The 25,736-nt window shown below is 41.5% G+C and overlaps 1 protein-coding gene across 7 annotated transcripts in view; it reads left to right on the top strand.

Annotated features, from left to right (window-relative positions):
* Nucleotides 1-25,736, top strand: part of BTRC (beta-transducin repeat containing E3 ubiquitin protein ligase) — a 116,728-nt gene that overhangs the window by 26,478 nt on the left and 64,514 nt on the right. For 3 of the 7 annotated variants that reach the window (XM_013130420.3, XM_031053783.2, XM_031053788.2), the window contains 2 exons: nucleotides 2,886-2,993; nucleotides 24,001-24,078. The exons of 1 other annotated variant lie outside the window; for it this stretch is intronic. In XM_013130420.3, coding sequence (XP_012985874.1) covers nucleotides 2,886-2,993; nucleotides 24,001-24,078 — 186 coding nt within the window. Of the gene's footprint in view, nucleotides 1-2,885; nucleotides 2,994-23,776; nucleotides 23,795-24,000; nucleotides 24,079-25,736 lie in introns of those variants that run through there. 3 more of the 7 variants (XM_031053787.2, XM_031053785.2, XM_031053784.2) reach the window with 3 other exon arrangements.

Here is a 25,736-nt window from a genome sequence, read left to right as displayed (position 1 = left end):
AGAGAGACTGCTGCATCCTGGCCCAGTACTTAGCAAGCAGTATCAGCATTCCCACTTGGCTGTAGTCCAAATGCTATGCCTCTGTATCTTTGTTTTGAAGAATCAATGTAGATTGACTTGAGTTCAGGGGAGGATTTTGTCAGTCAGCTTTCAAGTAGGAACATTGAGGCCAGTCCCTTGTTTGTGGAGCTGACAGGACAAAAGTGAGTGTTTGACACGAGGCTTGCTCAGTGCATGGGGATAGAGGCTGTTGAGATTTTTCAGAGATCAGGCTGTAAATGAAGTTGTTCTGTTGGGTCACTCATCTGATTTACACACAAGCTGTTTCTATTGAAGCACCTGGGGCCTTTTGTTCATGCTTGTGAATAAGCCTCTTTCAGTCACCAGCAGTAATTTAGCGTCTCTGCTTCCTTCAATAGGTAAAAGGCAAGTACAGGAATGACATTTTCTCCTACACTGTGTGCAGCTTTACACTTATTTTTCAAGATAGGTAACAGAACTGTATCAGTAATACAAATTTATTATATACTGGGGGAGATTCAGAAGTCATCTAAGGTGTTGGCAATTTTTTACTGCGTACTTCCTAATTCTGGAATAATTCTAAGCAGTGGGAGTGCTTGGGTGAGTAATGATATCCTCTGTAGGTAGAGTTCTGCAGAATAGATTTCCTATGTTTCCCTTTGTTATCATGGTAATTTTGGAGGAAGACATTGCATTAACTTGTAAATGCCCTAGCACAATGGAGTACCCTACTTGCAGCTTGTAGTGACTCTGATTTGTGCCATAATCTCACATAAACTTTGAGGCAGCGTACACTTGTCTTCCCACTGACAGAGTGGGCCTCATTCTTCTGCCTCTGTGTCTTTCTGTGGTCAGTACAAATATTTAACTTGTTTTATCTCGTCAATCAAACTTAATGACAATCAGTTCTTTGAGTTCATTATCACAGCATGAAAACTTGAGCCAGCACAAGGGATGAGAAAGCTTGAGAAGAAGGAATAAATGATTGTGGCAAGGCATTGATAAGTCTGGTTGGGAAAAAAAGATTATCCCATATTTATTTTGTGTTAAATGTCCAGGATGGGTAATAGTAAACAGCTGATGCTTACCTAGTGAATTTGCTCTGCACCATGAGAAGTACCATCTTCCTTGTTATTGTGATGTTCTTAGAAAGTAATAACTCCGATTGAAGTAAATTTATCCAGTTGGGGAAGTGTTTAATTGTAGAAGCCCACTTCACATATATATATTTTTATATTTATATATTTATATACATTTAAGGCTGACTGTCACAACAGCTTTTAATTGCTGCAGTGATAAAAATTACATTGCAAAGAAAAGATTGCTGGGATTTGGAAGGTTTTTGTATGTGGGAGTGTTTGTTTTCTGGGAGATTAGGATGACAGACAAGGAAGTATGGCTCAGATTTTTGCTGCTTGTTATACTATAGGTCTATTTTATTTTTGTCTTCAGAAGGGGCATTATCTACAGGCTCATGTGATGTAATACTGTGAAATACTCAAGCTTTTGAGATTCAGTATCTTTATAAAGTGAAGAGCGTTTTTTGTGGGTTTTCTTTTTGTTTTGTTTTTCAGTGAAACTTAAGTGAGGAATTTACTCCAAGGTATCATAAACTTTTAATAAGCACATTTGTATAGGCTATGTTCCCCAGCAATCTTTTAGTTTTCTTTCTGGAACAACAGTGTGAATTGTAACAAAGTACAGCAAAGAACGTGGTGATAGACAGGGTTAATCTCTCTGTGGTTGTCTGCACAATACCAGATTATGGATGTTAGTGATCACCTTTCTGGTAATTCAAGGATGGGTTATGTTGCTCTTACATACTAATTTAGTGCAAGATTGTGCAAGGTTTTCTAGCCCTCGTAAGAGCAGCAAAAAACAGTGGCTCAAAAGGCAGCTGTCACTTCATCCCAATTCCAGCTGCTCATTCTGCTCAGATTTCTTTCTATCCTCCCTTAAAAAAAATGGGGGGGGGGAATTACAAAAAGAATAATATGAGGGTTAGAAATCTCTAGCATCTAATTTATCACATCCCACAGTTTTCACAGCTATTTGCCAATTTAAAATATCCTTGTGTTTTTTTTCTGCCTTGCCAGTAATTAGACAAATGCAGCAGTGCTTATGGCATCAAAAACTGTGGCTGGTGAAAGCAATTGCTATCATAATGCATCCCTAAATTTAATAGTAGTGGTGTAAAATGAACAAGCAACTCGTTGTATTTCAGGGGTAATGGCTTTAACTATCAAAATGGCTAGTATTTTCCTTGATTGGCTGCTTCTGGCTCCTTTATTTGTGTTTGGAGGAACCGAATTGATTTATTGTAATAACTGTATTTTATTTAACAAATAACAAGGCAAGCAGAAACATGAAACTCCTATAAAGTATCACCAGTTTCCCATTCACGTTGGACTGCAGGTTTTTCCTTTTATTCTGTTTACACACAAACCCCAAACTTTTTCTTTCCCTGACAGTATTACACTAAAAGTTGCCATTTCCTGTTCTGCTTCCCTTGCAAAATTGCTTGCTTTGTGTCGTGCCTGGAGCATGGCTGTGCATGGAGAAGAGGCCTGATTAATTGGAAAGAAACTTTTTGTTAATGGAAAAACTCACACATTGGTGTAGAAAATTGATAAAAAAAAATTACTTTCTTGATCCATAGTGCCTCTTTCTTGCTACCATGACACCTGTAAAGCTTCTCTCGAGGAAAAGACTCATCAACAGTTTGTATTCTCTTAAAAGATGTCTCAGTCTTTAAGGGCAGGTGCAGTTGTGTTGATGCCATTTGGCTAAGCCTTTAAAAGTTCCTGTAATCTGTGCCATCCTGTCTCATACAGTCCCATCTCATAGTTGTCCTTTCTCTGCAGTGCTCTATGCCCAGATCTCTGTGGCTGGGCTGCTCCAGCCTGGCGGACAGCATGCCCTCGCTGCGATGCCTGTATAACCCAGGGACTGGCGCACTCCCAGCTTTCCAGGTACTTTCTGTCTCTCCCTACTCCTCCTTTTCTCACCATCTGTGTACGCGTGCATCTCCTTCTTGCTTTACCTCCATTTATTCTGCTTCATACTGTATGCCTCTCCAATGTAATTCAGATCTCTGGTATTTAAACCCATCTTGTGTAGATTCAGGGCAGCTCAGTGCTGGGGCATTTTCATTACCTCAACATAATTATTTTGTCTAAGTTGGCTTGGTACCATCATCTTTTTCCATTGACTTTCAATTCTGTCAAAAATATACCACTTAATTATATTTGGCAAACAGTCTCCATCACACAGTCTCCAGTCTGGCTATTCATGCAGTGATTTCCCTCCTATCTAAGTTTTCTGTATGCTAGTCAGAGGACAGAGGGGGTGGGTTCATTGCCATAGTGATAATTGATGCCAGCATTTGTTTACTTCAGGTTTGCTAACAGTACTCTGGACATTTTGACTACAGAAAATTGTTGTACAAGTAAGCTGTCATTCAAAAAGCAAATAAAGGAAATATGGGGTATTTCCCCTTTAGTTTCTGAATCCGTAAGGTTCAAGCTTTTCTCTGTCATGAGACAGCTTTCTGCCAGACAGGTTTGTTCAGATGCTTTGGGTGACCAGTGCCTGCAGACACACTCCTGTGGGTAGAGAGTGAGGCAGCAATTAGGTAGGCATCTAGAAACCTAGGCAAAGTTCTCAAGATCATTGCAAGCAATTTATAATGACATGTGGATATAAATATCACAGACTGGGCAGCAGGGATGTTGTGTTCGTATTGGGTACTCTGAGATGCATGAACTGCAGAGACTTGTGGTTAAAGCTCAGGTTTAACTCAGAACCATGCAGCCACTTGCTCACTCCCCTGCCTCCAGAGGGATGGGGAAGAGAATGGAAAGAATGTAACTCCCACGGGTTGAGACAAGAACAGTCCAGTAACTAGGGTATAATGTAAACCACTGCTGCTACCACCAATAATAATAATAAGGGAAATAACAAGGGAAGATAATACAACCACTCATCATCCACTGACCGATACCCAGCCCGACCAGAGCAGTGATCTAGCAGTTCCATCTAACTCCCCACCAGTTTATATACCAGTCACGATGTGCTGTGGTATGGAATACCCCTTTGGCTAGTTTGGGTCAGATGTCCTGTCTGCTTCCTCCCAGCTTCCCCTTCTCCCTGGCAGAGCATGAGACTCAGAAAGTCCTTGGTCAGAGTAAGCATTACTGAGCAGCAACTAAAAACATTGGTGTTATCAGCACTGTTCTCAGGCTGAAAGTCAAAAACACAGCACTGCACCAGCTACTAAGAAGGAGAAAGATAACTGTTACTGCTGAACCCAGGACAAGACTAAAGGATCTTGGGAGTATATGTGTAGAGAGTGTGTTTACTGGAGCTCAGGGTAGCATGAACATTTAGTTCAAGTTTTATGCTGCTGGATTATGCTACTGCTGACTACACTGTAGCAGAATTTTATTCAGCAGCATTTTGCAAGCCCAGACATAATGAATACGCTAGAATCCTTCTGAAATTTTCAGTCATATTGGTTATTTTATTATCATTTTCATTATCTGTCTCTAAAAGCATGCAAAGATTATTTTGAATTTGACTTCTTGCTCTCAGGGCTAGGAGAGTACCGTGGAAATAATCCTCTCTGTCTCAGGGGAGGCTTAAGTGTCTTGCGTCATTTTGCTGCAACTCTTTTTGCTGACCCAGCAGTAGCGCTGATGGACTCTGGAAGGTGTCCTGCCAGGCCTCCTTTGCTGAAGCAAGCTTTTAGCAGAGCTTTCCATGGGGGAGGGGGAAAATGACTTTTTTATTAGTCTAAGTGGACTCTGGAGACAAGAGGCAGAGTTTAGACTCCCACTTCTAATCCTGATTTGTATAATTTGACTAAATCGGATGGGCCTCATTTTGGGGCTTTTGGCTGTTGAATAAATCTCAGATCCCTTTAAGCTCAGGTTTTGGAGAACCTTAGCAGTATATGGAAAGCAATTTATAAACTCAAACTGGGACTCCTTTCCTTCTACTTGAATTATTTTTGATTACTCAGAATAAGCATATATTGCAAAGGGGAAGGGAAATTAGCCTCTTTTATCTCAAGATGTTCTTGCTAATGGTAAACAATAATTTTTCTGCTAATGCAGTGCAATGATACTTGGGATCAGAAGAATCAGCTGCACAACCCTTCAACTTGTACTGCCTTTTTAAGAGAGTAGTAGGGCTTGGACATTTGCAGACCTGTAGATTTTGAGACATTTCCATGTGTATTTAGTGACTGTGGGAATTGGGGAAGTCTGCCCCACTGCCATCTAAAATGTTATAGTGGTATTCTTTGTAACACTCTGCTATGTTGAGGAGCATATTTAGTGCCATTTGAGAGGGAAACTAAATTGCCAGTAACAGCTTCTGCAGCAATGAGTCATGCATATTTCAGTCCACTTTTTTCACTGGGCTTTGATTCTACATTAACTTGCATGGTTTGGAGAAAATTCCCCTCGATGAGGCATGGTTTCTGCATTTCACAGTGCACAAGTCTGCATGGGAGTGGTTTGGAGCCTTCTTGAAGCAGTGATGTTGCAATATTTCATCGTTATTTAATGGTGGTTTTGGTATCGAATCTTCAGGAAAGCATTACAGACTTTCTTGTAGCCCAGCAAATTTTGTCGTATTAAGTTATTTCCTTTTTTCTGTAGCAAGCTTGTAGTAACTGGAGAAGCATATCAATGTTCTTTGCTTGTGGCAAAAGAAAAGATGCCATCTGGAAGGCTACTTAGTCACTGGTGAATTTGTCTAGTTATTTACATGCTTACCTTCAGATGCTCAGGCAGAAATGTGCAAAGAGGCTCTTTTCGAATAGCTCAGTTAAAGCCCTGCTGACTCCTCATGGGAAACATTGGCAGGTAGTCGATTTAGAGATGATTCTGGAAACATGTCAGATAACTTCATTTTTCTTCTTTGTGTGTTTTTATTATTGGAGATGCTTGTGTGAAAACAGGATCTTCTGGTTCCTCAGCTCTGTTTAGTAATCCTCCCACAGTGGGAAAGGTTTTAAGGCTAAACCCATGAATAGGGGAATAAGGAGCTAGAAACACTTCTTTTTAACATCATTTATCTCAAAGGGCTTTGCTACTGATAGTCTTTTGTGTAACTGAATTTCATAGAGATCATGGTGGAAGATGGCAGCAAATTAGAACATGAACTTCTGTAAGGCACTGTGGGAAGGGGTCAAAGAGGGTATTAGCAAGAGAAAAAGGCCAGCTGTTCCATTTTGTGTCTTGGATGCCAAATTTTACTGTACTCTTATTCTGCAACGCTACTGAAAACTAGGTTGCATGTAGATTCTCTTAATAATAATAATAAATTCATGCAGACTGTATTCTTTTTCCTAGAAATCCAGGCTTTGGAAGTTTCCAGATTTACCAACAAATGTCTGTTTTCATGGCAGTTTGCAGATAGTTACTTTCCCTTTTAAAATATTTTCCATGTATGCTCACAAGGCTCTATTCATCTTACTTTTACTAATCATAGTTCTTTGAAAATTCTAATTTACAGTTACATCCATCAGGTATGTCAAGAGAATGATTTTGTATTAATCCTTCCAGGTTTGCAGAAGACCATAATATTTCCTTGAATTTACTTCTGTAAGCTGTTGTATAAATGAGGAGACTTATGGAGCAATTTAAAATGCTGCCAAAGGTTGTGTGTCAGGGTCAGCACAGAGAGCAGCCCAGCTCTTCCTTTTTACCTAGTTGACACTCATCACAAATATCAGCTTCAGTTTAGACTGTAAACTTTCTGGGACAAAAGTCCTGTTTTTTCTTCTTTGTGCACCAGTGAAAAAGCAGAGTTGTCTTGTTGGCTTTATTTTGGCAGATCTGAAACTCTCTATAGCAGGCTTTAGTAGGCAAAGAGGAGGATGAGCTTTTGTGGCAGATAGCAGCGTGTTGCCAAATACAGAAGTGTCTCTTTGGAATGCCTGAAATGCACATTTTGCTTTGTCTGAAGTGAAGGTATTGCCCTTTCAAACAACGGCACACCAGGGTTTGTCAGATGGAAGGGTCTACCTTCTGCTCTGTTTTGCCCCTGTTGGTCTTGGCTGGAAGCTCTGTCCTGGTTGGGGAAACCATGAGTGGACTGTGCCAGGCAAATTGAAGTAAACAGGAGCACACTTGAGGTGGTGCAGCAGAGACATGATGTACACCGCTTCTATCTTTGGACTGAGATCACTTTTGGAGAGAGATGAAAGTAGGAAGGATGTAAATGATCTGTAGTAATGGAAGCCTGCGGTACCCATGAGAGAGAGATGAACTCATTTTCCAAATTATTTTTACATCTATTTTTCTCCTAATGTTTATGTTTTTGTGTTAGGAAGTGGAATATTTGTTAAGAAGGCGTTGTCAGTAAACTGTCGAAACAGTTGTCTCTCCGAATTTCCTTTGGCCTGTTCACGCATTTTTGCCTTAAAAGTTGACATTTTATTGCTAGGAAATATGGTGTAAACGTGAGTAGTAGTACATTGTTTACAGTTATACAGGAGGTTAAAGCTAAAGTCTTGGGGTGGGCAGACTGTGCATGCTCGGAATCATGTTTGTGAGAAACGCATCAGAAGGAAATTGGCTTTGGAGCCAGTGTTTGCTGGTGTGTGTAGTTCTGTCTCTAATTGGGAGAGAGATGGGGTGTCCAGTCATCAGACTCCATCAGTGTGGAGATGTGGCCACCCTTGACCAAGCATGGCTTTGTGTCCCCCACCTCGCACTGTCCCAGCAGCAGTGTGAAATCTGCCCATGGGCTGTTGACAGTGCCTCTAAAGCGGAACCATAATTTTGGTGACAAATAGCCAGAGTGTGTGGCTGCAGCACCCCCCGGCTCGGCGGCAGCCTCTCCCCTGGTTATGAATGTAGTTAGGTGGCCCCCAACTGTTTACAAGACAGCAGAGGTGAGATCTTTGATTGACAAGTCAGAAATGCATTAGATCATTCCCTCTGCCAGTCTCTGGTTCATGCTGTTAAAAATGTCAGCCTCTCCAAGTTTGAATGGCAGCCCGAGGGCCTCAGAAGCTTTTTGTTTTCTGAGATGGAAACACAAATTGGATGTGTGCCTGAGCGCTTCATTCTGGGCTGTAATTTCATCTTTTAGCTAAGAACCACAAGGTACATGAGCAAAGCACCCTGTAAACAATAATACCGGGGAAAAAAATAAACAAGGTCGTGTTTCTGGTACGTTGATCCACTGGTGTCCTGACCTCTATCACGTTGAACATCTCCACTCTGATTGCTGTTCCCTTTGGCATTACAATGAGAGGAGAGAGACTGACACAGGAGGCAAAGATTTAAAGTTGCAGTGTTGTTGCACATTCCTCGTATTGGCTATGAAATATTGAGCTGCCACAATGCGACACCTGGGTTGTTTTAAGCAAAGTTTCTTGTTGGAGGTGTTCAGCAGTAGTCCCTCCTGTTTCTCCTCATTGCCACTTGGCAGGGGCAATTATAAAGGCATGAGAGGGGAAATGAAGCCTAATTAATGGTGTAGTTTTTGTGCTTCACCCTGGCCGCCATCTGTGGTTCAGACTTGGGAGCTTCACTGTAAGAGAACCAAGAAGGTTATCCTATCTGGGATTTCTTTCTCTAGTAAAGTAAATGCCCAGTGACTATGGAACAGTGTTGTCAGACATATTTAGGGTTTATCACCCTTTAAAACTATCTTGTCTGGCTGGTGGCATAATCTGCTATCGCTCAGTGATGCTGGGAAGCCCACCAAACTCTGGGAGCCCCAGGGCTGAGCTACAAGAGCTCAGCTCTCAGGTAATAGCAATGACAAGAGATTCTACCCTCCTTTCAGGTGGCAGAGTCCTTCTCCATGGATCTGTAGAGATGGTTTGGGGTTGTTTCGGGTTTTTTTGGTAGTACAATACAACTTAATAATTAGAATTTATCAGCATTTATTCTGCATCTATATTGATTGTCCAGAGTTGCCTGTGCTTTTATTAGTCCGTCAGTCTGAGTATCAAGAAGTGTGACAGTGTCTATCACTGAGAGATACCACCCCAGTACGCTCAGCATGGGATTAATTTAAACTGAATTGTGGCTAGAAGGCTTCCTGCCCTCCTTCAGCCTCTGCACCAGTGATCTTGTCACTACATGATATACCTGGCCGACGAGTCTGTAAAAAATGAAACAAACCCTAACTCACTGGAGCTCTCTTTCCCTCTCATTAGCCGTCGGGAGGGCGCAGCATTGGAGCCACGCAGGTATTTCTAAAGCTAGCTCGGCGTTCCTCAGGATGGCGAACATCTGCTTGGAGGTGTTGCAGAGCTCCGCACCGCACTAATTGAATTACTCGCTCTTGTTTGGCTTTTTTTTTTCTCCTGGAGTTCTAATTGAATTAGGATCCGGGCGCGCGTGCGCGCCGCCGCGCGTGCCCGGGAAAGCGCGTGGAGCGGGATAAGGCGGGGCGGGCATCCCGGTGCTGTGCTGCGCCCTTACGGCCGCGGCCGGTACTGCAGGGAGATGGAGTAGGGGTGTCTCCTCCAGATCTCCCACCAAACCGCTTCTTCCCGTTATTTCATGCTTTACTTCTTATAAACCAATGCCTTGGCGAATTTTTCGCCCTCTCCCGATGTCCACTCTCGGCCTCACTTGCTCTGTCTGGAGAGAGGAGGCACTAAGGGCCCCTTGCAGCAGTTGTGAATGTTTCTGGGTGCTCAGTGCCAGCGCAGTCTGCTGTGAATAAATCACTTGGCTCTGCTGTCATTCTGAACCTGATGGCTCCGTGGGCTCGAAGCGAGCCAGATGCACCACACCAGTTTACCTGTGTCTGCAGAACTGGCAAGGAGCAAGTGCCATGTCAAGTGATAGTTTATAAATGAAACCGTGAAATTTCACTACAGATCTGGGAGAAGTCATGAAGTACTTTATCATCCAGCGTTTAGGCCAGTGTTAGCCAGATTTTATCAACTCTCAAAGAAATATAACATGGGAGAGGCAGGTCTGAAAAACTTTAAAGATACACAGATGTAGGGAGAGCAAAATGAAATATTTCTGCTTTGAAATCAGGATTTTATGTGACTGTATGCAAATTTCAGGGCAGCAAACCCAAACACTCTGAGTAGAAATGCATTTCCTAAAACTTGTAGCTTGAAGAGTGGCTTTGCTACACCGTGTCGGGTGGGTTTCTTTTTATTTCTTTTGCTTTCTGTTGGCTACTACCCATGTGGTGCATAAAAATGGACAGATATTCCCTTTCCTGTATTCTTTCTTCGATAGACAACCAGATGACTCAGTTTTTCATAAAATCTCAGCCATTCCCACTCAGCTTTCAGTGCGTTTGGTGGATCATTCTCATAAACCATGTTAGAGATTAGATGGTTTTTATTTTGCTTCAGTGGTTGTTCCTTAGATTTTGTTACTTTTCAAATCAATGAAAATAATTTCCTAGAATGCTCTGCAAACTAAGTAAAATTAAACTACGCTTGTCAAAATACATAACCAATGCTCTGTGATGCACATGATATTTTTTATTATGTTTGTATACCTGCCCAGTGTCTCGTGATGTTAAACAGGGCTTCTAATTACCACCGAGGATTAGCCAAGTGCTGCTGTACACAGAACCTGGGAATTTCCACTTTCACTGGAATTTGCTTTAACAACCTGCTGCCCCCCAAAACAGAAAGCAGATTTTTTTTCTTTTTTTAGTACATTAAGTAGTTTTGTTTTGCTTTTGGAGAATTCCCAAATTTATCCATTAAGTTGGCTTTGATTTTATTTACATTCGTGGTTGTTTAGCATTTTTATTGTGTGTGTATGTGTGAATGTATGTATATGTATGTATACATACATATACATATATACACACGTGTGTGTGTGTATATATAGGAAGTATAAAAAAATGAGGTCAGGTTGTCAGCCTGGTTCCATTTCCAGGTAGTGAGGTAGACTGCTTCTAGTAGCTATTGCTAATGAAATATCCAAGCGACTCATTGGTCATGGCCAAATCTTTATTTGGGGTTCATGTTTAGTTCTTAAATGATTACCGATATGATATTGTGCCGCTGTGGACTAATCTGAATTGGGTCTATATAGAGTAAGATCAAGCATCCACCTTTTGCTTACCTTCTGTGATTTATTCTCTCAAAATACAACCATATATCCAGCAAAGGAAGCAACTCTTCATTTAGCCTATAAAGCTGCATACGTTTTTACTCTTTCAGGAATATGCCGTACTCTCCTATTGCATCTTCAGAGTAATAAAGTGTGCAGCAACCCTTTTGATGTAGGTAATAACATTTGACCTTGCGACAGAGTACGTTCCCTTGTGCACATGAAGACAGCTAACACGTTGATGTTTTGGGTTGTTCCTCATTACAGAAAACTAAAATTAAAAATCTGGTGTGTAGCATAAAACGCCCACAGTGCCTTCTTTTGGTAGAAGCCAGAAGTGAAGATGTTCTTGTTGGGGGGGGATTAGGGTTGTCACCTTTAAAATAATGTGGGAGTGAGTTTGGTGCTGCCTTAAGAAGCTGTATGTGGGAAAGAATCCATTCCATCCAGTATATAAAGTGCTTTTAAAAACAATCTATTTCTGGAACTTAAATTGTCCTGGGACCAGCTCTTGATATAAAAATTCATAGAAACCTGTTTTTCTGAGTGTGGTAACTTCTTGCCATAGTGCTGTAGTGTTAGAATTCACATTGGCCAGGTTGTTCTGTAAATTAAACAGTGACAGCTTCCCTCGGGGGAACAGCCAATGTATTTATGATGATGTGCTGATTACACAAAATACACTGCAAGCAGAAAACAGCTGCAGAGAACAAACCTCTTAAAAGAATACAATTACAAATAGCACCCTCAGTATTTCTAGTGGTGAGAGTAAAATACAGCATGCTAATGCAGGCTTCTAGTTTGCTTCCAAAGAAGAAAAGAGATCTACAAAGAAGAGGCTGAAGTATGGTTGGATGCACACGCCATAGCAGTATGGAGGGGTATATAATCCCTTTCTGAAGGTGAAGGGCAAGAACTTACCTCAGGCCTGCTTTTCAGCTGTCCTTGTTCCTTAAAATTTCAGTGACTGCAACTGCAGTAGCACTGGCCATTAGGACTCTTGAGTGTGAACCACTGTGGTTCATACTCTCTGTCCTGGTTAAAAATGGAGATGTGATGAGACAACTAATGATTAATTTGTGCTACCAGTCTGACTATTATGAAACAGATTGTAGGAGAGGTTATGGATAAAATTACGTTCCTGGTTTAAATCTTATCTTTCTTCTGTTGCTAATTGTTTGCTTTGAGGGAACTCTTAGAAACAAATTTCAATTGTTTTTTCCTAGTCTGCAGTGTTTCGTTTTTAAAAGGTCCCTGTATGTGCAAGATGAGGTCTTGTACAGGCCAGTTTAGCATATGACAATAAAACTTGAAACAAAATGTTACTGGGATGATAATGGAGGTGGGACTGTGCTCACACACTCAGGACACCAACAGACCTTGGAGTGGCAGAGACACTTTGAACCTTTCTTCACCTGGAAACAAAAAATGAGAAGTAACTGGAATTGCTTTGTGTCCTCTGGCTGTAGGCAAGAGAGAAGCTGCAATAAGGATCACTGTGGTGGGATTTTGTGTGAGGTGAGGGCTTGTTGAAAAGCAGGAGAATATGGCAGTGGCAGCTCCCACAGCTGCTAATGTCTCACTTTGGAGGGCTGCAAGGCAAAAAAAATGTCTAAAACTCAGAAGCACAATCTTTTTATGAGTTGTCATGCTTTAATCGTTAAAATACAACATTATACTTCTGGCTATGTCATGTATGTATGTGGGAGAGTTTGAGTACTGAAAATGCCCTTTCCATCCACTTTTTGGGAGTCATTGATAGATAAGTGTAACGCCTTTTAGAAGTCTGAGATTTCTTGTATTTGGTGTCTTTGTTATATTCCAAGAGGAGTAGCAATAAAACATGTCTCAAATACTGGGTAAGAAATCATCTGCTTAAAATGAAGAAATGTTGCCCTTTAAACATACAGATTTGATTTTAAAGCAGATGAAGTAACAACATTGGCACTCTTATTTGGGAGGATCTTAATTCTCTTGCTTAAAAAGAAGACTCAGGCTTTCTATCTATGGATTACTGGCATGTACTAATAGACTGTTATTCATCTGTCTGTATTTTCTTTAAATCGTTTTTGAGCCTCCCTGTGTTGTCCTGCTCTGCTGACATGTATCCCATGTGGCAAGAGGGAGTTTTGTATAATCACCCTGCTTTAATCAATAGAATAATTGATAAACCAGATAAGATTTAAACTGATTACCTCCCCGAGTAGAACTCCCTGAGGGCCTTGGACTCTCTTAATTTTGACATGTATGTTGTGTACCCCGTGGATGAAGTGCAGTTTGAATTATCTGTTTTTATTTGCTTAATGACGGGGAGGGTGTTAAAGTCAAATGTTTAATTAACCCAGCAATGGGCTGCGCTGTCACTTACACACACATCCAGCTGATTGAGATATCTCACCGAGAATACTGAATAGGAATGATAATGTGGCACTGAGACGGAAGATTGCTTTTTCAATCCATTTGCTGGGTCACTGCTTTGAATGTCTTACTGGATGAAAGGCATTCAGCCTTGGGAAAAAAAAATCAGCATTTAAGTACATTTTGTTTTCCTGGCCCCTTTCTACCAAGAAGTTAACTAAAACAGATATGTTGTAGGTTTAATAAGCCATTCATGTTGTAACAAAAAGCTGTGAATAGTGGAGCTCAATAGGCAGTGATCTAGAGCTGTATAATTTCCTATAGGAACAAAATGTTTGCTTGCCCCAAGGTATCCGAATGTGAGTTGCTATATACACCTTTATCTTCCCTTCTTTGATTGCTTGACTACCCACCCCATTTGATGGTCCCCATAGCAGGTTCAACTCTTCTTCCTTACCCAGCAGAGCAGGATTTGCAATAACATTTTGTAATCCCTTCTTCTGGTTCAAGAAAATGGCAGGTTTCAGTTGGAATTATTTTGTAATAGCAGAACCTAATGTGAGCTTTTAGACTGAAATGTTACAGGAGGGGCTGTTGTGTTACCACACTCAAATTTGGTCTAGCCAAACCTGGAGGACCCAGGGGTTTGTTTCTTGGGCAGCAGCTGTTAAAAGGCTGCGGTGCCTGATCTGTAATTTTCCATTATTTTATTAGAAGATTATAAAATGTTTTCTGCTTGATGTGATGGAAGGTTGGGCATGATTTGACTCATGCTTTTTTATATCAGCAATGAGTTTTTTTTCAGCAGCACCATATGGGAGCAACTGCACCTTTATTGGAAGTTAACTAAATTTGCCCCATAGTCCAGTGGTGGGTGAAGCTCTCTGTAGTGAATGTAGCTTTGGAAGCTGGAAAAAGCACTGAGGCCTGTATGGACAAATTACTACTGTGAGGCGTGTTGGGGAGGTGCAGCTGTGTCACCTGGACTGCTCCATGGGTATTTGAACCTGTTCTAGATTGAAAACTAAGTCCCTTTGGCTGCAGGGTCACCTACCTCGCATTATCTGAGACATAAAGATGCAAGTGCTTCTGCATACTGTGCTGTGGACAGTATGCTGTGAACTCACGTCAGTGTAACGTGCAGTGAGATCACTGAGTTGCCATTTCTAAGCGAGCTGTTTTCATTCACTATTTTAGGGAGGAACTATGCCTAAAATGTTAACACAGTGTAGAACAGGATTTGGGGTTTGTTCTCCCATGCTGTCATTTTGACCTTGGGTAAACATCATCACTTTGCTTCGTACCTTTGTTTTTCTATCTCCTTTTCCCTTATCCTGCACTGAAAAATAGGAAGAAAAAACCAAGAAGAGCATAAACCAGTACATAAAGTTGAAGACAGTGGGGTTGAATTAGATATTTGGGCGTGAGAAAGCCACAGGAAAGGGTGTGATGAGAAGTGGAGATCTTTTTGTCTGCTAAGCGAGAAAGCTCAGAATGCGAGGTTTTGGGAACAGAAACCACAACAAAATAGTAAGTGTAGGTGAGAATGAGGGATGGGACAGGAAGGAGCTTGATAGTGAGACAGCCTAGGTTCCTTTGAGGAAAATAGTTATAAAAAGTTAGAAAATAATGCTTCAAGAAGGACATGAAATCTACAGCTAAAATGGCCAATTTTACAACCCATTTCACAGAGCACTTGCAGCTCCAATGCAGATGAAGGTGTAATAAATATTGTACAAAAAAGTTAATCTGTGTCTAGAGAATTTTAATAAATAAAAAGTTTTTAAAACCTCTCCTTGGATCTACTGGCTCTTCCTGGCTCTTATTAGTGCTAGAAATATGTTTTTTGACATCTTTTTAGGATGTTGGCTTATGTTCAGAGCCTATAAGAATTGACTTTGTGTACCTCCCCCAACTTGCAGGGGGAAAAAGTCAAGAAACCATCCTACTCCATCGAACAAAAGCACTGATAAAAGCTTTGATTTGTGGGTGGGGAAGGAAGAGTCCTACAAACAGAGAACGAGAGTGTATAATTTCAAACCATAGTACTTTAACACTGTGGGATGAGTGTTGAAAATAGATTCTTGTGAAAGGAATGTAGCAAGATGAAAGCAGCAAAGAAATGAGAGCCAAGCCCTGACGGATTCAGTGCTTCTCTGAAAGGCATCTGTAGGGTAAGAAATCCCTCTTCCTGAATGTGTGGCACAATTCCGCAGTCTGGCAGAGAAATTTAACTTCAGCTATAGCTGTTTAAAGAAGAATTTTGAGTACAAATAAGTACAATTAAGATTGGAGAAATCATTAAGGTTGTCCTGAAGAACAGGAAGGGAGTACTGTTTTGTTCAGTGGAGGGGAATAGATATGCAGGATAGGTTGCTAGTAAGAGACAAACCAAAGCGCACTGGTAGTAAGATTCAGAACAAGTCCTGACACCAGTCTTACATAAGTGGCCTGGTTGGATATTTGGATGCATACACATTATGTGTATCATAAGGTTAATTAGATATTTTCATCCATGCTTTTGGGGAATATGTGCTTTCTGTTCCTTAAAAAGATGTAGATAGCTTTGAACTACTATAAAATCTTGGAGTACAAGATGTATGCTATAAAATCATGCATAGAAAGTGCTAGCTATAAAAGCATATGTATATCTGCAAAGGTGCTGATCAATTTGTATTATTTGGGGAAAGAAATTCTGAAACAGGCCTGGCTATGAGAAAATGCAAATCATAAAATTCAGCTGGAGGTCCTTGAGGCTCCTTAAGCTCTAACCTTGTTATGAGGAATGGGGAAGTTGAGCTGCCTAATGCAGATGTCTGTGAGTTACAAAAATAACCAGATGTCCTGATTAGCAGAAGCAAATGTTCTTCCCTTAATCCACGTGAAATTATATTCAAAGGCTCTCCGGATGTAATGTTTGTGTAAATAAGGCACCAACAAACATTGGAATAGAAAGGGCCATTGGCCAACTAGCTTGCAAGGCTTGAAAGCTTGAATATTAAAAACAAATTTACCACTGCTGACTCTCTTAAATTCACAGAACAGAAATGTTAAGCGGGGCTGCTTCCCGGGGAATGTGGAAAGACTGTGCTCATTAGCCATATTTTCTCTCTCTTTCTCTGTCTCTCTTACCCTCGTTTGAGAAATGTGTATGAAGCAAAGCTAGCTTTTTAAAATTTCCCTAAATGGCTTGTTCCCAGCATCTGGATTTCTGTTTATTTTTTAACTACAACTAGATTCATGCTCCTTAAAATGCGTGTGTTCATCAGATCTCTGGTATTTGTGCTGGCTTTTGGTATTTTAACATTAAACTGAATTTACTGATGTTCTAGTAATGCTAAGGCTCCCCACACCCTTAATTTGCCCTTTGTAACCAGGCAATAATTAATAAGTTAAATAACTTGATAAGAAACTCCTTGATGTCATCATGAAGTTCCATTATCACATCTTATTGCTTTGAAAATGTGTATTTTTCTGATTATTGATATGCATGAAAATTAAGGAAAAATAGAAAAGATCCATTCTACAGATGTAAACCCCAGCATCTTGTCCTGGTTTTCAGCTGCAGAAAAGGTTGTTGAAACTTCTGTTGTCCTGGGCAATGTTAACATAGGTATGGACCAAACTTGTGCATATGGTTGGAAGGACAGTGTTGTGCTTTTCCATTTTCACTGTTGTCAGAGCTTTAGATTTAAGAATTAGGGTATAGTGGGTACCTGAGCTGCTCAGGCATGAATTTGAACTTCATGTCTTTAGGTACCACATGAGTATTCAGGCTGGGGGTAGAGAAGTCCCTATCATGGGGAGTTTATGAATGTATTGGAGGAAAAAAAGCGAGGTTTCTCTGCAGCCAACAAGGTAATAGGTATATAAACATGATGCACGTGTGCATACCGATCTGCAAAGCAGGCACTGAATTGAAAGGCCAGTTTAGCTTATTGCCTATCCTTTTCAGTGACATCAGTCACTGCAAGGCAGACTGCAGTTTCTCTGCTCTCTCCTTCCGTCATTCTAATGCTTAGCCATAAACCCTGTGCAAAAGAACCATTTAACTTTAAACTTGTAAGAGCTGGGAAACTTGTCTGTGCCTTCATTCCAAGCTGAAGTCACCCCCTTGTGCCTGCACATTGCAATTTATGGTGTTCTCTAAAAGGATCTAATCTTGGTGAATGTTCAGAGCAGCAAATGCTGAGGAGTGGGGTCTGATACTTATCTCTGCATTTTCATTGCTGTGGATCTCCCTGTGTGTTACAGCTGTCATTTTTTGTTTTATCTACTGAAGAGGCATAGAATTGCCATCAAACTTGCAGCTTTCATACTTGTTTTTTCTTCAAAGAAGATTACCAGTATTAAGGACTGCTTTTATATATTGTAGCAACTAGCCAAGTAAGCATGAATTTGGATAGCTGGGGCCTCATGGCAGGAGAAAAAGGAAAAGCTATCCTTAAATGTTTTTAGTGGATGTTAGACCCATATTTTTTTTTAACGGTAATACTGCTCTCAAGCTGACATTGGCTATGCCAGGATTCATCCTAGTGCTGTTTGAAATGGCTGAGATATTTATAAACTGACAGACAGCATTTATAAAATCAGGATGCTGACAGTCCCTTAACGGTAACAATGGACTTGGACTCATCTATCACTTACAAAGGTTATTGGAAAGGGAACATAAGGCTTATATGTGCCGCTAGTCTTAGACTGGCACTTATTTCCACACATCTTTCTCTCTCTTTTTCTTTCCTCACTCCATCCCCCTCCACTTTTCCATCTGCTCTGGCTGACATGGGCATTAGGCCATTGCAGCTAATTTCTCCATACCTTTACCAGTGATTCCTTGTCCTATTTTCTGCAAGAAATTGATGCAAACTACAAGACAACTAACTTCATAGGACCTTAGGATGACACCCCTTCCCTCTCAAATCCCCCCCTCCTAAACAAGAGAAACATCCTGGCTGCTGACAGGCTGCTGGCTTGAATTGGGAAAGAGCAGTGTGAACTGACTGACAGATGTAACCTGGGGCTGGGCGGGGGTTAAACAGCCCTTCTGCTTCCTTTTCCTTTCATATAGCACCAGCCTGCAAGCAGAATGCTGATGTACCTACTTTATTCTGTGGCTCCCTCTTGGCTGAGACAGGACCCCTCTGTCCTTGGTGAGGAGGACCAAGTGCAGTGCAGGAGCACTTCAAGAAACATGGAAGAGGGTGCCAGTTATTTTCAAGCTCTGATGAAATGCTGTGTTCACTCAGTGCACCTAGGAGCTTAAGGGTCAGGTTGCATCAACAGTTTGCCCTGGAAAAGGAGAACAGACATTGTTGCCTTGTGTGTGCTAAAGCATCTGCTTTAACGTGGCAACAGAAATACTGAGACAGCTACCTCTGGCATCCAGTTTGCCCTTGAAACATTTACTCTACTGTAACTGTTTGGACACTGTGTTCCCACTGTATTATTTGCTTAGAGACCTGAAATACCAAAGTAGATTTTCTGCATGCAGTTGGATCTGCTGATACCACTAAAAACACATCCTGCCCAAGCTTCTGTTTGAACTGATGTGTATGCACGCAATGGCTAGAGCGAGACTTGATTGGCTTGAGGGGCTCTATTTATCAGGAAACTCGATTAAAATACAGACTGCACATGACATCAAATTTGTAATCATTTTTCCACAGCAAGCAAGCATTTTCTGTATTGGATGCAGGTGTTTAAAGCAATAGTGTGTTTTAAGGGCCAGTGCAGCACAAATTCTGGCCTTTGGGATAATGACAAGTGTTTTGCCTGCATAAACAATATTATTTCCACTACCACCACCACCCCCACCCCTGAGGTCCACACGCACCTAGTTTCCCTCAAGCTCATCATCTCTGTCAGGTTAATCAATAGGCACCGTATGGCAGAGGGTCAGTAATCAGTGTCATCGTGCCTTTAAATCGTGTTGAAAATTTGCTTAAAGCCTGGGCCAATTAACATCGAGATGATGAATGGATGGGTAGATGGGAAGAGCCTGGCGCTCAGGGGCTTTGTGAGAAGGAGATGCTCAGCTGTTGAGCAGCAGACACCAGCGAATAAAATCAGCCATTCATGTGAGCTCAGTCCACCCACTCTTAATGATAATGTCAATCTAGCAAAATATATACACATTGGAGTTGTCATGAGTTCATAAATCAAAGGAGTTTGTCAAAGGCATTCAGATTAACGAGGCAGCAGCAATAACAAGTCAAATTTGCATAGAGAATTGCCCGAATCTCAGTAAATTATGATCCTGTTTTTCATTTGATTATTTGCTAATGTCTCAAGAGGGAGAATGATTATATTAGCATGCAAAATCTACTCCAGAAGTAGAAATCCGAGGTATAGCAGACCAGCACACGATGACAATTAATCAGTTTCTGCATACTAGCATAAACGCGCAAGGCCCAGAAATGAACTCCTTTTTTTATTATTATTTCTCCTTGCTACTGATCCAAATGGTTCAGCTTGACAGAGACTTTATATTGCTTTAACAGTGTTCTGAATTGTGCCTGCAGGCAAGACATAGTTATGCAGCTATAACCAACCTATCCATCTGCCAACCAGATTGGAATTCTCCTATCCAAGGCTTCCATTAACCCCCACTGACAGCTCCAAACAGGATTAAGAATTTGAAAGCATAAAAAATAGTTGTGCTCTTCGCTTAGACACACGCTTCTCCCCCACCCCCACGTCCCCACACTTGGAATAAGGCTGCGTCTGTACTCTCTTATAATTAGTACAGGGCAGAACAGCACCAAAGAAAACCTCCCCCAGTTGGCAGGGGTTTGATTTCCACCACAACGAGCGAGGCAGCACTAAAGGTAGCTCTGCCCAATTGGTAGTCCCTGGGAGTGCATTTTCCATGTATTATATCTCGTCCCCAGCAGTGTTTTGCTGGGCTGTGTACGCAAAATACTGCATGTCATCTCCTGTCAAACGCTTCAGTCTAGGGATTTGGTATGCATCGTAGCATGTTGTGTTTAGTGGTGGAGGAGGCTTCATGGGGAGAGTTAAATAGTAATAATTTCGTAGTGGTCTTTAAGACAACCTGCCATGAAGTTGTATTCTGTTAATTACAGGCTGAAGTTTTGAATGAAAATCACATTTAAAAGGATCTCATTACAGACAGTAGCCATTTTAGGAAAAATCAGCTACAGAGGGCAGAGCCCCTTTACAGGAATCCTGCTCAAGGGAAATTTTAAAGGTTACAAGAACTGTGACCTTGGGTTTCCTGGCTTCTCTTCCCAGCACTTCCAGTGTCATTGTGTGACCTTGGGCAAATAAATATTTTACTTGTTTATGGAAAGGGGGGGAAACACACAGTATTTATCTCACCAAGACTGATCTGTCTGTGCTTTGGAGACTTAAGCACTTCACATTTTATCTTGCTTGTGCTTGTTCAAAAGGAAGGACCCCTGCATGCGAGCGCAAGCACTTTTGATGAGTCTGGCTCTCACCGGAGGAAGGCTTGCCTGCAGGATTTAAACATGTTCCCTGATGGAAGGGACTTTGTATGGCTTTTCACCTCTCTGTATGCACTGGTTTTCTTCACTTCTTTCACCTTAACAAATTCTATCGTTCCTCTACTACATATCAAGTACAGTTGCTGCAGATCTTTAATATAGCCAGTGAGTACACCCAACTTACCGTCTGGATACCAAATGCTTCTTTCCAGGTCTGTGCCTGAGACATGCGTTTCAGTAACCACGAGAGGGTGCTCAGAGCGATGCCTCCCTTTGTCTTCCTCTCTTGCGGCCGAGAGCATCACTGAAGTCCTGCTGAAGCAAACCTTATTCTGACCTCGCACATGTTTATCCCTCCTCCCACCTTGTTCAGCAAGGAGAAATATATGGATGTACCGTTTCAGTCAATTACGTTATGCTTTTCCCATGACCATGGCTAAATGTTGCCCTATCAAGTGAAATTCACTTCCACGCAGCTACAGTTAGTCCTGAAATATTCAGGGGCTTGTACCTGCACCTGGATTGATAGGTTTCCTATTCCTGAGAAATGAACGGGAGTTATAAACATCTGTGCTTTTTCTTAAGTGTAATGCTTTCGAGTCATTCTGTCTTCACCAAGCGTAACTTACTTGCCGACAAAAGTGCACGAGCAGCGCTCCTCTTTAATAGTCTGCTATCGGAGCTGCTGTGTTGGTGCTGGAGAATGGTAAGATGCCAAGCTGTGAACCACCATATGCACTTGGCAGTCTTTGTCTGGTCTTTGTTCAGCCAACCTCTTAGCCTTGCCACCTATAAAGATAATGAATGCAAAATGGTCCTCTGCTTGCTCTTAAAATGAGATGCTCAGCTTAAAGGAAAAGAAGGTAACTTGATGCTTTGCAGTAACTAGAAATTTCACAATAAGGGTTGACAGTTTGCCAGCAGCACCAATTTTCCTGCTTTTGGATGTTTTTTGAGGGAGGATCCTTAATGGCTTTGAAAGGAGAGAAGAATGCAAGATTTCACTGTTGTAGAAAGATTATTTGGAAGGGGAAGTCATTTTGGCACTTACTGTAGGGAAGGGGGTGGATGTTGGAAAAGCATCTAGAAGCAGTAAACAACCCCCTCATCCCATGAACAAAATGCATTTCCTGGTCGTGTGTAACAACTCACCTCAGATTCTGATGTTTCTCACACTTGGTCTTTTTCTCCAAAGTGCAGAAATGAAAATCCTTGCTTGAATTAACGACTTACTAAACTGTATTTCATGAGCAGAAAAAAGCAGCTTTAGCATCTGACCTGCCTTTTTGGAGATATGTGGTTCTGGCTTGTATGTTTTTATGATCAGTCCTTTCTGAGCTGGATTTAATGTAATAACTTGGTCTTGGCTGAGACCTCATATGAAAACTTTTAAAAGCTGGCCTCTTACAGCGATTTATCAGGCCTGTTTAGGATTGATTTCCATTATAAAACCCTGGTTACAGCATCCCAGATGTCATGGTGCCTTGCGAGTTCTGTATCTCGCTTAAAAAAAACCCAAAATCATGAATCATTAGTTGGCCTGTAAGATTAGATTTACACAGGATGTTCCCGACCAGTTTATGACATTGCAAGTGTTTTGTGTTTGTGTCTTCCCCCCATCTGCTATTTCCCAGCAAACAGCTCCCCTGCCCTACCTCCTGCCTGTACCTTTTCTTCCCCTTCACCAGCCCAGCAAACTGAGCTGCCTAGACAGTTCCTGATCACGCAGCACTGCGGTGGGCACATGAGCACACTGCTCTTCTGATGGCTTCCCGCAGCCTGCTTGCTTTCTGTTAGCCCTGCTCTGCCATGCTGGCTGTTTACAGGGCCCAGCTCCTCCTCTGCTAGCAGATTCCACTTGTCTCCTGAGGTGCTGGGCTGAAAGTTGGCTCTGTGAGAAGCCATGCTCAGTGAAGGACAGGTTATTTGGGGAATAAGGGGGACAAATGCAGAATGCAGACTTTTGCCTGAATATCTGCACTTCTGAGCTTGTCTGCAAGTAACTGGAAAACCACCCTTTTCCTGGCAGAGCTCTCCCTAAGCAGTTTTTCTGTACCTCTTTAAAACCTGTTTAGTTGCTCGCTACTGAATGCATGGGAATGTGGCCTAAGGCTATGAATACTGTGGTGATCAAACTGATTTTAGATGTGTGTGTGGGATTCCCCCAAAGCTGGCTGTCATTACTCTGTCAAGGCAGTGGCTGAACCCATGCAAAGGAATGCTGTCTTCCAGAGTAGCTGACTTTGGCAGTGAGGACAGGATTCTCCCCACATACCCAGCAGTTTTTAAACAAATGTTTGCTACATACTGTGCATGTCCTGGGATAGCAATAGCCTTCCTTTGGTTTTAATCATGAGTTTAACAGGACAAAAGTCTCCTGGTGGTCTTTCTTATGCTAGAAATGCCCTCCTTTTTCTTCCTGTGCAGCTTCTCTTGTCTTACTGATGCTCCTTTTTTGGAGGTGGCAGCTTCAGTTTTGGAGCATCAGTCTTTCTAGAAATTATACAGGTATTTAGAGTCAGAGGGCAGGAGTGAAACCTGCCCTAATATCATATGCAACCTGCACTGTTTTTTTTAAGGCTCACCTGACAACCTCTTTCACCAGCATTTAGCTCTGCCATCATTTCTCTTTTGGCAGCCAAGCAGATTTGGTGCAATTAATAATTGTTAGGCAGATTAAAAGCATAGGGGCACAGAGAATAACAGTTGCATCCATTAACTACCTTTTGTTTTCAACAGGTTCCACTGTTTTAAGTAGTTACTCTGGGATGTTCAGGAATGCTGGTGTTGCCATGCTGATCCAGCTACCATTCCAGCTTTTCAAAGTGGCTGTTACTGGTTGTTTCAGAATAAATCCCCGAAGCACAGGCTTCTTTGGTAAAGATCTGCATAGTGGTGTGTTGTTGTGTTGAGGAGGAGAAATTCTTTCTCTGCCATAACAAGCTGTTTGGCTTAAACGTACAAGTTAGCCTCCGGTATACGTGAAATACTACAGCCTGTGTAGTACAAATATTCTGTTTCTTTTCTCCTCGCAGAGTGATATTAGGGATAAGAACTGAATTAAAGCTTACTTTCTTTCACAGAATTCCTCTGAGAGAGAAGACTGTAATAATGATGAGCCCCCTAGGAAGATCATTCCCGAGAAGAATTCACTTAGACAGGTATGTGATCAGTCTCTTTAAAAATGCAATAAAACTTTCTAGCTATTTGAATCCTTAAATGCTTCTGGAAGCTGAAGTCTGACTTGCGTACATGGAAATCTTTTCTCCTTTGTAGTCTGAACAACTCACATTGTACCCAGGAAAATCAGACAGAGATTTTGCTTTCAGGAGAATTTGATGACTCTTTCTAAAGAAATCTCGAGGCTTCTGTATGGTGCAGTCAACTGTGACTCTCTAGTTTTGCTTTTTTCCTTTTGGTCTTCATCAAGACCTCTTCAGCCTTTTCTTCTGTAATTGTTCCTGTCTTGTTTGTAGTATATTTTGCCTTGCTTCAGATCAAAAGTCTCAAAGTGTTCTGCAACAATTAAACTTTTTATTGCCCTTGAAGGTAAATATTCTTGGAGGTGATGTCCAGGTTAATAACCTGAAAAATTACCTGTTCTTGTTTCTTCTACACTCGTATAAATTACTAATGGGTAGAAAAGAGAAAGGGTGGTCTGATAAAACTTAATCTCTTTGCCTTTTATATACAGTAAGGAAATTTCTTACCAGTTCAAAGGAATCAGTTTTTCAATCCCTATGGTCTACAGAGGGAGTCTGGCTTGTGATTTCTGGGGAACTTAAGTTAGCTTTAGTGATTTCAAATTCTTATTCACCTTGCTGTTCCTCCCCACTGTAACCTTCAGGCAGCAGAAGCAAAAATATGTCCGTGCTTCAGCTGCCCAAGGTGGTTGCCTGGTGTATCAGACTAAAACCATTGAGGAACGTGACTTAAGTGAATACCCCAGGCCACACACTGCAACAGCTGAGGAACTGGCAGTCTTCCTTCTGCATCTCAGCCATAGAAGCAGCACTCTCAGGAATAGGGTGGTACCACACTGCCCCACTGCTGCTATTTCCAAGAGAAATTGTGAGTCAGAACTGTAGTAGGAGAAGAAGTAGTACTTTTTTATATAGTGTGCTTGTGTTCAGAGCTGAGAGTTGTTTTGAGGGGGGCAGGTTTGGTTGGTTGGCGTTTGATTTTGGTGGGTTTTTTTGGTTGCTGATTTGGGGTTCCTTTTTTAAATAACGTATTGTGCTAGGAGTGTTTGTGGGAGTAGGTATCATGTGAAGGACTGTATGTGGCTAAGACAGGTCCATCTAAGAGATGTAGTCCATGTAAGGCTTTTAGAGAAGAGGCACTATGCTAGGATAACGAGTGAGGTCCTAGATACTGCGGAGACAGATTACCTTGTAGAATTTATTATATACATTACGCCAAACTGAAAATGTTTCTGTCATTCAGTAACAAAAAAGAAGATCTAGAGGAAGAGGGCAGAGCTCCTAGGTCTCTTCTGTGTATCCCCAGGATAGACAACAAGGTCCCCAACACACCAGAATTATTTTCTTCCTTTTCTTGGAATTATCTGACTGATGACAAGCCTTCAGGTTCAACAAGAAAAGGTGTATGTCTCTTCTCCAATAAAAGGTTCATAGTAAGAGATGTTAAATCAAAAGGAACATGAGTTACCTGTTTTGTGTGTCTTCTCATCACACTGAGTCCTTCCGCATGATTATTGAGGAGGAGACAAATATGCATGGACAGAGTTATATAGACCAAGAAGGCAGGGTAGAGTTGTATTTCAATCTTCAGAAGTATTCTTAGTGTCCAGGGAAAG

The sequence above is a fragment of the Melopsittacus undulatus genome, chromosome 4 (assembly GCF_012275295.1).
Source record: "Melopsittacus undulatus isolate bMelUnd1 chromosome 4, bMelUnd1.mat.Z, whole genome shotgun sequence".
Lineage (NCBI taxonomy): Eukaryota > Metazoa > Chordata > Aves > Psittaciformes > Psittaculidae > Melopsittacus > Melopsittacus undulatus.
The sequence above is the reverse complement of the archived record's forward strand: the minus strand, read 5'-3'. Positions and strand labels throughout refer to the sequence as shown.